Below are 12,025 nucleotides of genomic sequence, written 5' to 3'. Positions count from 1 at the left end.
CAGTAAATAAAAATATGGTTAGATGTATAATGTTAAAATTCCAGTTTTAATTTCTATAAATAACTAATTAATTATTAATTTTCTAAGTACTTTACTAATACATGAGAAATAGAAAAATTATACTTTTTACATCTTATTGGCTTTTGGTCTAAACTTTTTAATCTTTGACTTCAAAGCTTAAGTTTTATGCACTCAGTTACTGTTTATTATAAAACCCCATAGGTACTACACATTAATATGGATCACAAAAATATGGTAAGTACATGATCTCTTTTTGTATCACCTACTGTATATTTTTAATTGCTTGTTACTATCAAAAATCTTTGTTTCTTTAATCATGGTTAGCTTCTCTCTCACCTGAATGTAAGCACATGACAATTCAGAAAGGCAATGAATTAGGTGATCTAGGAAGAATCCCAAGGAGGGACTTTTGAGCTATAGCCATATGGTAAGGAGCTACCCAAGCAAAGACCTCAGAGAATACCCTTCCAGGAAGAATAAACAAGTACTAAGCCCCCAAACCAGATGTCATCCTGGTAGGTATAAGAAAGAGGTGGCCCAGGGCTTGGAAGGCAAAAGGAGAGAGAAGCCATAGTGCAGGGCCTTGGAGAATATGGAAAGTAGTTCATTCTCATATTACTACTACGAGACCTGGATCGTAGCCACCAACTGCATGTGGATATTTAAATTAAATCCATTTCCTTGTTAAATCCTGGTCATATTTCAAGGCTCAATAACCATATGTGGCTACTGGCTACCATGCTGGACAAAGCAGAACATTTCCAGCTGGGCAGCACTGCTCTATAACTTGAAAGGGCAAATACTGAATCACTGAAAATGTTCAGTTAAATATAACAATTTGTTGTAGTAAATTTCTTGAAATACTAATATCAAATAATCATAGTGAATATGTCATGAGCTTTGTAATGTTTTGAACAACCAATTAAAAAATACAAAAAAAATAATCATAGTGATACCATACATATTTTGTAGACTAGTTCACTTGTTAGTGATCTAATGTTAGCACAAACCAAGCATTATATAATCTGCCGAGTAACTATTTCAAGATACATATTAAAGTCTGTCAGCTGGCTTTCTGAAGTCCCTGCTTCAACCCCATCCCTCAGCTCTATGTAGTCAGTGGCTTCACAAACTATGAACATTGACGCCCCATTTGAGATAATGTCAACTCAAAGGAGGAAATAAAAGGAAATGTGTGAAAGACAATGAAAAAGTCAAAAGAAACTTTTGACTTACAGAGCTCTAGAACTGCACAGTCCAACAGAGTAGCCACCAACTGCATGTGGATATTTAAATTAAATCCATTTCCTTGTTAAATTACTGGTCATATTTCAAGGCTCAATGGCCATATGTGGCTACTGGCTACCATGCTGGACAAAGCAGAAGAACATTCCCAGCTGGGCAGCACTGCTCTATAACTTGAAATGATAGTGACATTCTCAGGATAATCAAACATTTAATGAACAATTTCAAAAGCAGGTAGTAGAGAATGTTAAGACACAGAACTCATTTTGACCCCTTCCCACTGTATCCAGTGAGTCTTGTCCATAATACACCCAACACAACTGGAGCTTCATTGCCACCATCCTATACCTGCTTTCATTTTGAGCATGCTTTAATTTATATCTAGGGAAATCTTGTCAGGTATCTTAGATTGGCTTCCTCAAAAAGCAGACCATCAGATAATATGAGCTTAGACTGTTCATTTGGAAGGTAATCTCAAGAAGCATCTACCATTCAGGAAGTGGAAACATCATACTGAAGGAAGCCGACACAGGACATGTCAATAAGCAGATTATCACTGTGGCAACACCAGCTCAGTCCCACTAGGGACAGAAGCCTAGCTGAGAACTGTCCTAGCCAAAGCAAGGAAACCACAGTATTTATGTATCATGTGTGCAATAGGAGATAAGGTGATAGCGGAAGAGTGGGGATCATCTGGCAAGGCACTGATACATCAGCTATGGCAGGTTAGAAAAATACCTATGTACCCCAAAGGTCCATTTGCCCATCTTAATCTCATTTATACTGCTCCTCAAATGAAATGAAACAAAAATTTGACATAACCAAAACCACCAGAATTATAAATTGTTTGAGGTGATTATACTCAGTGGAATTTCAATTGTGTTGCAATAAGTAGTAGAAATCATGGAACAATGTGGATATATATATTCTTAAGTGTGAAATTCCATCATTGCCTTAACTTTTAAACCACAACTAATATTAGTACATTAAAGTTATTGACTTTGGAAAAGATGTATTTTCAATATTTATTTGTATTTTACCCACAGAGAATAGCTAATATATATAGCAAAAGAAAAAAATTACAATATTTACTCCAACCCATAAACTTAATAATCTTTTTTATATCTTAATAATCATGGACACTTCTCATCAGTTTAGTAAAATTGAATAAGAAGTCAAATTACAAAAAGATATGTATAAATATCTTTGAATCTCTATTTGTATGTGTATTTTTTAATTTGCTATGTTTTATAATAATCAGTTATTTTCTATATTTTGCTTACATGTTTTGGATCAAATGAAATTTAAGGAACTAAAACAAAATTTTCATTAACTTGAAATAATGCACAAAGACTTAGGTATAATTGTTTTTTCATTGAATAAATGGGAGTTGCTTATAAATATTTAACCCAATTTGTTTCAAATGTGACATGTATTCTCTAAAGTTGAATATCAAATTTTTATTAACTATCTAAACATCCAAATACATAATGTTTGGTTTATGTGTAACTATTTCTTATAAATGGTATTACATTATGTAAAAACTAGAAAATACCTGGTTTATTGAGAGTAATTCCAGTGGTATACAGAAAATTGTCCACTTTCAAAAATTGTTGTAGAACTGTAAGAAAGCCGGTAACATTGCTAATATGATGGTTGTCAGGAAGCTTAATTAAGGCTTTTGAAAACTGAACACTTGGTTGAGATTTGGCATCTGGAAAAAGGAAATCTCATTAACAAACAGATAAAACAAATGCATGTTAAGTATATCACCATTGGTCAGAATTTCACTTGAAAGGAAGTGGTTATAATTATTATTAAATGTCACTATCATGTCCTCACATAATTATTTTAAATTCAGAACTAAATAAGAAGTTGTCCCTTTCTTCAGATCACACAAAAGCACCTTTGTACTGTTTGATTCTTTTGCCCAGAATTTCTTCATCATTTTTTGGATTTCACTCTAAGGAACCACATACTGACCCTTTTTAGTTCATATGGTTCACTTGGGGTTTCCTTTATTTTCCAAAAGAATGGACAGTGTATGCCAGGAAGGCTGAAACCAGTCAAAAGCATTTTATTATTCTCTTGGCCAAAGTGATTTGTCCAAAAATAGGCCTTTCCCCAAGCACAGTAATGAGATATAATGTGAGTTTTGCTTGAACATGGTGGGAGTGGGGACTTGGTTTACCTCTACAGGATTTTCTGTGAACAGAAATATATCTGGGAGTAGCAACAGCTGTCTTGTAACCAAAAATGAGAGCTTTTTTAAAAATTGAGGCAACATTCATACAGCGGAGAGTTTAGAAACAGAGAAAAACTAGTTTTCGGTAATTTCAACTGAAGTACTGATCAAGCACATCTAAAGTGGGTCCTACTAGGGGAAGAGGGCTTCCCTTGGGTGCAAGCTTGTTTAGGACTATATTATCAGCTCTTTGCAACAGAAGGTGTCTTTGATGACATTTGGCCCCATACTTAGGTGGGTAGGTTCTCTATTAGATACCCAAGCATTCATTAAAAGTCTTCCAAATACCAGTTCCTCAATTTATAAATATTACCTTATTTCAATAACTTTGAATTGACTATCTTCTAACCTTTATCAACTGAGAACTCACTAACAATACTGATATTTCTATAACCAATACATTTAATTAAGTAAAGGACCAACTCCTAAATAAAATTAGAAATTATTAGAAACATCAGCTTTTATTTTGGACTTTAATAAGATCACTGATAAAAGCAGAAGAAATAAGTTGAATTATTAATAGAATGGGGAAAAAGCAATTTTTAAAGGGTTGTGTGATATTAAATAATAACATAATGTAAACTAATTCTCAAAATCACTCTCTAGTTGATTTTTGATGTGTAAAGCTAGAAAAATAATGCCCAGAAAATAGAGGTTAAATAAAAACTGCACAATCACATATAATTGTTCCCTTATTTAACAGAATAACCCAATACCCTCATATCACTTACAAGTACTATCTACAACTTACTCTTAAAATATGTGGCTTAATTGTGTTAATATACCCTTGAAAATGAGCACTGTATGCAAAATATCCAGTTGAGCATCCTGAAGGATTCCCAAAGTTTCTGATTCATCCTTTCATCACAAATACATTCTCATGCCAAACACTTTATCACTGTACAAACTGAAGAGCTTTCTGTTTATAAATTTTATGAAAAAAAAATGAAAATGTACAATGTCTACAGAAGTTTTAATACCACCAGAAACACCCATCCTTTCTTGCTTGCCTTTACCAATAGGTCCCCTCCCAATGGGACCTGCCAAGGGATACCCAGTACTGTCCAGACAAATGAGTCCTCCTCACTGCTTGGTATAGAGGCCAAGGAGTGGACAGGACATGCTCAGACAGGTCCAATGCATGGATTCCAGCAGAAAGAACAATTTCTAATAGGGTTTGAAGAAGCCCATAAGGGGTAAGAAAGTGTAAAAAGACCAAACTGAATAAACCCAACACATAAGTGGGCTAGGGAGAACCGTATTTTAATAGGGCCCCAGCAACATAAAACGTGACCTCTGAAGATATGTGATTCCTACTTCTTCTGATTCCTCCACACACAATTCCACATCCTCCATTCTGTCATACCCCAGCAGAATTAGTGGTTCAAAATTCTGCCAAATTTCTTGACAGCTCAGTAAGAGATCTACCACCTCACTCCAAGATTAACCAGGCCCAAGTTCAATGTCCCCGCCCTCCCCCCTAAATAATAGTATTAAGTTTTCTCCTAAATACCAATTAAAGGGCCTGGGGAGTTCAGGTAAGGACCAAAGGATCATCTTCATGGTTGGAAAAGAAGAACAGGAGGACTCAGCTTGAATCAGTACCCAAATAAGGCCATTTGCATTCTTTCCTTTGGGATATTCAAGTAGGGCAAGCTATATCTGCCTAGCAGATCCACTACCCAGTCTGAGACCTCTCTCACCCAAACAGCAAGGTTAACCCAAGGGACATAAAAGGAATGACCAGCAATCAGAGAGCCCAGATGGTCTCTGGAACTTTTTCCTTATTTCACCAGCCACAATGCCCCAGTGAGAGAAGTGTTGTAAAGTGCAGACAGACACTGTTTTCAGTATTTTCTAAAATCAACTATTCCCGTTTGGGTGTTAAAATAGTAAAAGAAAAAAAAAACAATTCCCAGAATTATGTTTTCTATATCTATATAAAACACATAATATAGTTTTATACTAAGATGAGAATCAGTTCAGATTATAGTCAATACTAATCACTGACCAATTTAGGTTTTTTCCAAGTTATAATCCATATTAATTCACTTACATAATAATCATTTCAAGTGTTAAGTAAGAATTTCTGTACTTACCAGCTAATTTTCCAGTAATCAAAACAGTGTCTTCAAATAGCCATATATTTGCTTGGCTTTGTGGGAACAGTGAAAGTGTAATTGATGAATAAACTGTGAAATATAGCACAATTAAAACATTTAATGTAGGGGAAAAACTGAAACCAATATAGTTCTATCATCAGAAAGTCCTAAAAAGTGGAAAAAAGCAAACTACTTGATGGGAAGAGCAATTTAAGACAAAGGAAGAATGGATATGAAATATGACAGAGAAAAATAATACAAATAGAAAAAATATTGACATCACTATTTTATTCTATTGGTCTTTTCTATTTCAAATAGTTTGCACCAAGGTGACTTATGAAGTTCTATAATGGGACTCAGATGCAAATGATGAAGTGCTTAAATAACTGTGCTATTTTCTCTGTATAATTGTTATTCAGTTCTTAGGATTTTGAAAAAAACAAATTTTGGCTTCATGACTCAAGGTTCTTTAGCTAGAGATATTTATGACATACCTACTCTTCACTTTTAACTGTCCACGTAAGAGCACAATACTCTTCTGCTTACAAGTTAGTGTGTCAAACGAACTCAGAGTTGGCAGAGGAGGAACCAATTTAGCACACAGAAAATGATTCACAGGCAACTTTTAGTAGTAATGCCGGAGGAGTAAAGGTGGATCATTTGAAACAACTTATTTTCTCCATTTTTATTGGCACATTATAATTACACATAATGGAATTCAATATACTATATTTGTACATGCACACATCATAATTTGATCCATCTCATTCCCCAGGACCTTCCCTTTCCTTCCCATCTCCCTGCCCCTAATTCATTTGGTCTGTTACTGATATCATTATTTTAATTAGTATATTATAACTAAATTGTTTCAAGATTGGGATCAAGAAACTGGGACAAAATAAATCTTATAAATAAGAAATCAAAAAAAAATAATAAGGCACACGCCTGTAATCCCAGTAGCTTGGGAGGCTGAGGCAGGAGGATCATGAGTTCAAAGCCAGCCTCAGAAAACATCAGTCGCTAAGCAACTCAGTGAGGCCCTGTCTCTAAATAAAAAAAATACAAAATAGGGCTGAGGATGTGACTCAGTGGATCAGGTGCCCAAGTTCAGTCACTAGTACCAAAAAAAAAAAAAAATGAGTTTTGGGATACTATCAAAACCACAACTTCTCATTTTGTACTCTATGCTAGGTGAGCATCTAAAATGAAGAAAAATAATACAGTATCCTCAAACCTCTTAGAAGACAAAACACATTTACATGGAAATAATTTTAATACTTTTAGATATTTAAAAGACAGTCAAAGGAAATAAGAAAAAAAGGGAAAAATGCTAAAAGCATCCAATGATGGGTGGAAATAAAATGAAATATACTTCTATTTACTTGCACAGAAAATGACTTGCCAAATGAAAGTGTGGTTTCAATTTCAGGATACGTTAGGATTTGAAGTAGTGGATTTATTATACTGGAGAGGAGGTGGAGAGGTGGTAGCTTGGACCTCAGGAGGATTACAAGCAGGGCCTTAACCCATATTTGTATACTTTTTTTGTAAGAGGGATTTCCCTGACAGCTTCTTAAGACTACAAAACCTGAGGAGAATCTTTCTAAAACTCACTAAAATAACACTTTGATTTCTTTCCACTTAAAATTTTTTTCTTACTATAAAAGGGATATAATCTCCATGGTAAAAATGTTAAGAAATATAAAATGATGATTATTGCAAAACCCCAGAGATAATCATTAATATTATATCCTTTGATAATTCTTACTGTGATTTTTAAAATAAGTATAATATACAGAATATTTTCACATTGCTTTTGTCATTTAATAACATCAGCACTTCTGTCTCTAAACAGAGTCTTTTCATAATGTATCTAAGGCCACATGTCTCATTTGTTAAAGCATCAAGGTTTACGTAAGCCGCCCTATATTACGTGCATTAATATTATAGATTTAGATTTCTAATATTATTATTACAGAAATATTAGAACTAACATTCTGGTGGACGAATGTCTGTCCACTCTATTATTTGTATGTTTGTTTTCACAAGAGATTCTAGTAAGTTTGTTGATAAAGACTCTGAAGTCATGAATGCTACTACCTGTTGCTTCCTTACCTGCATTAATGCTCTCCTTTACAAATCTATTAGTTCAACCAAAACGCATAATGCAAGTTCCCCTGACACTAATCTAGGTGCAGGTTTGAAACTGGAACTCACTTTTTAAAAATTTGTTCTAATTAGTTATACATGAGAGTAGAATGCATTTTGATACATCAAACATAAATGGAGTATAATTTCTTATTCTTCTGGTTATACATGATATAGAATAACACTGGTCGTATGACTATACAACCTAGGGTAATAATGTCCAATTAATTCTATTATCCTTCCTACCCATAACCCTCCCCTCCCTTCACACCCCTCTACTTTAATCTAACTGTATTCTTCCCTCGCTCCCCACCACCACCATTATGGACCAGCATCCACATATCAGAGAAAACATTCAGCCTTTGGTTTTCTGGGATCGGCTTATTTTGTTTAGCATAATATTCTCCAGCTCCACCCAGTTACTGGCAAATGCCATAATTTCATTCTTCTCTACTTTTTAAAAACTTTTCCATGGTGAAAATCTTAGAAGTGTGCATTTGGTGTTCAGCTCTTGGTTTATTAGGAAGGTACAGCATGCTAATTTGTTAACCAATCATTTGTATTTCCATTTTTGAACACTGTTAGGTCACCACATGGTCCATTCACCTCATTTAGGGAGGGCACTGGCACTTGCTTACTAATTTGCATAAGTTCTTCCATAGCAAAGACATCATCTCTTACTGTTTCACATACATTTCCAATCTCAGTGGCTCTTTATGTACAGGAGTTTGCGGGCCTTTTGCTGTTGTGGCTTTTTGATGTACAGGAGTCTGAGCCTTTTGTTGTTTAAAAATGATGAATTAACTTTTATGACATCTCTTATTGCTTTTAATTTAAACAGATAATTCCTAATTCAAAGTTCAGACAGGTTTTTTTCTTTATATTTAATATTATTTGATTGCATCTGCTCTCTTTGAACAATGTAGGTTGGCATATGGATCCAATTAACTCATTCCAAACAACAGTTAACCAAAACAGCTCTATACCATTGATATTTCACTTTTCTCAATGATTTATAATGGTTCCTTATCCCAGAATACATATTTAATATGTTCAATTTGTATCACAATACAATTTCTTAGTCTGGAATGGCAAATGGCCCCTAGCAAATCTTTTTTTTTTTTTTTAAACAAAATGAATTAAGACTATAAACCAATTTAAGGAGAAGTGAATCTGGGGTTGTGGTTCAGCAGTAGAGCACTCACCTACCATGTGTGAGGCCCTGGGTTTGATCCTCAGCACCACATAAAAATAAACAAACAAAATAAAGGTATTGTGTCCAACTATAACTAAAAAATAAGTATTTTTTTAAAAAAGTAGTAGTAGTAAAATCATTACCATATTCAGGCTCCCTAAAAAGAAATATATTTTTCCAGTTATCCAGGATTTTGGCTTATTCAGTTTTTTGGTAGTGGTTGATTTGTGTGTGTGTGTGTGTGTGTGTGTGTGTGTATTTTTATGTCTGTCATATTTGGTAGTTTTAGTTTCCTAACACACATAGCTGTTTTAAATTTTTTTGTTTGTGTTTTTGGTAGGTTGCCCTAAATAACCTTATTTTATTGAGAGAGATTCTTATTATTTTCCCTAACTGGTTACTATTGAAATATAAGAACATATACTAATTTGTACAAATGCTAATTTTGTGATCAATAAATCTTGAAATTCCATTGATTTTAAGAATTTTAAGATTGATGCTCTGTAATTTTCTAGGAATATACATATAGATTCAAATATTGATATTATAAGACAGTAGTTGTAATCTGTTCTATTACTATGATACATAAAGTTAATAGTTAGATTCAAATATTGATATTATAAGACAGTAATTATAATTTGTTCTATTAATATGATACAAAAAGTTAGTAGAGTTTAACATATAGTTATCATTCCACAATCCTACAAGAAAAGAAAACTACTTGGTTTTAATAGGATGTTACACTTAAACAATGATAAACAACTTTTTACTATTCTGTTTTAAGAATGTTTCCTTTGGAGTTACAGGTAAGATTGGTCTATAGAAGAAAGAGAACACATACATAAGAGCATCTATTGATATCACCTCTATTAGATCTTAGGATCACAGTACATTAGTTTTGTGAAAGATTTGGAGCACTTTTAAAGTAATCTTTGAATCAGGTTATTTTTACTTAGAATATTCTGGGCCTACTTCATCAGAAACCAGTATAATCATTTGTGTATCAGAAAGTTACTCATTTTATTGAACTTTTTAAGCTTACTGCCAAATTTGGTGTGAAACATTTTGTGACTCTAAAGTTTATATGTATTCCTCTTCTTTTCCTTGTCTTTTATTGCCTGTTTTCTGTTTAGGTTCGCCAGATACTGTGTTTTCTTTTAAATTTCAAAGAATCAGTATTTTGTCAATCATCTCTTTTTTATATTTTCCTGTATATATCAATCCACTTTAATCTTCATTAGTTCTTTTGAATCATTTTACCTGGTTTCTTCTTTCATTATTGTTTTTCTGTTTATTGCATAAATAGTGTGATTAAGTTCTTTCTTTGGGGAAAAAAGCATATATTTAAAACACAAATCACGTTAAGCTCATTTCTATTATGTTTTTCCGGTTATGACTTTATTCAAGTTTTACTTGTGCAAATCTTATTTTTCATTTTGTTTATCATTAACAACTCAAGAATTCAAATGTTTTCAATATGAAACCAAATGAATTATCTAAATTCTAACAAGAACCCTATAGTAAAAAGAAACTGAAAATATAATGGGTCATCCTTCCAATCAGTCAGGCTTGCATTTCAGTATCTTATGTGGCACAACCTTCCAAATATCCAATTAGTCACACTAAGCCCTGCCAATGTTTTCTTCAGTTTGTCTCTCGTATTCCCCTATCCTTTTCACTCCTTCTCCTAATCTAGGCTGTTGTCCCTGTACACCAGGAGCGCTGTCACAGTTTCTTAGTCAGGCTATCTGAGTCAATTTTAACACTGTTGCTTATACACTGTTGCATAGATCCAGTTTCTATATTTAAACTCACTGTGCTCAAGAATCTACAATAACTGCCTTACTATTTAACATACAAATCTAAATCTTTTGTCTAATCTTTTCCAAAGGTTCTTCCATCATCTGTCCCCACTACCTGGCCAACCCTGCTTTTTACTAATCCTTTGAAAATGCCAATCAATCTATTACCACCTGCAGACAAGCTGTGTACAGAGCAGAGATCATGTTCACAATTCCTTTAGGCTTCTTTAGAAGAAAAATGACTTCATGATTGCTATGGTTTGAATATTTATGCTCCCCCCTCCAATTGTACTGAAATCTAACCCCAAGGTGATAGTATTAAGAAATGGGGCCTTTTGTGTGGTAATTAGGTCAAGAGAGGAGAGCTTTCATGAATGAAATTAGTGCCCTTTAAAAATAGGCCAAAGGGAACTCCTTTTGGCCCCTTCCACCAAGTGAGGGCACAGTGAAAAGGTGCCATCTACATCCAGAAAGCAGACCCTCACCAGACACCAACTCTGCTATTAGACTTCCCAACCTCAAGAACATGAGAAATAAATCTGTGCTATTTACAAACCACCAATGTTCAAATTTTGTTATAGCAGCCCAAACAGACTATGTTTTCTTCACTGGCCTCCCTTCTTACCTACTTCCGTAGACTTCTCTAAGTGAAAGTCATTTTCAGTTTACCAGAACAAGGTAGTCCCAAGAGAGAAAACACATATCATTTACATTTAGTGAATGCAAAGCAATTTAAATGCTTACTTGGCATTCTTCCAGTCTTCCAAGGCAAAGCAGTCAACACGTAGCCATCTTTGTAAGCAATAATGGTTAAGCTGAGGCCTAATTTATAGGGTACTTTTATCAACACTGCTCCATTGTTTTTAGTTACTGTGGAATTTGTCTTCGTGTAGTTTACAAATACTTCAACAACTGCTTGACTCAGGTATTGACGACTGATGATGTCATTCACCTGAACTTTCAGCATAAATACAGACACTAGAAGAGAAAAAGGCAGAAATTGTAACCTATTAGATCCTACAGTGCATGTCACTGTCCTATAAAATGTCCCTCAAGTCATTCAAATAATAGTACAAAAATGGTTAAAGAAATATTTATAAAAGGATAAAGAGAAAAAAAATTCAACAAATTGATTCTTCTTCCTAAAGCTAAATAGATTCAAACACTTATTTTTAATAAGGCACAGTATTTTCTCCATTTTTTCTATTAAAAGAAAGCAGTACCCATTTCTTTTGACACATATACTTTTACCGTTTCACTAATTCTA

At 33.8% G+C, this 12,025-nt stretch overlaps 1 protein-coding gene across 1 annotated transcript in view; it reads right to left on the bottom strand.

The window, feature by feature from the left end:
* The window catches only part of Fam171b (family with sequence similarity 171 member B), a 71,673-nt gene that overhangs the window by 13,342 nt on the left and 46,306 nt on the right, over window positions 1-12,025 (bottom strand). The window contains exons 2-4 of the mRNA XM_005324395.4: window positions 11,503-11,736; window positions 5,611-5,703; window positions 2,822-2,980 (exon numbers count right to left, since the gene is read on the bottom strand). Of these exons, the coding sequence (XP_005324452.2) occupies window positions 2,822-2,980; window positions 5,611-5,703; window positions 11,503-11,736 (486 nt within the window). The remainder of the gene's footprint in view (window positions 1-2,821; window positions 2,981-5,610; window positions 5,704-11,502; window positions 11,737-12,025) is intronic.

This window comes from Ictidomys tridecemlineatus, chromosome 7 (genome assembly GCF_052094955.1).
Source record: "Ictidomys tridecemlineatus isolate mIctTri1 chromosome 7, mIctTri1.hap1, whole genome shotgun sequence".
Lineage (NCBI taxonomy): Eukaryota > Metazoa > Chordata > Mammalia > Rodentia > Sciuridae > Ictidomys > Ictidomys tridecemlineatus.
The sequence above is the reverse complement of the archived record's forward strand: the minus strand, read 5'-3'. Positions and strand labels throughout refer to the sequence as shown.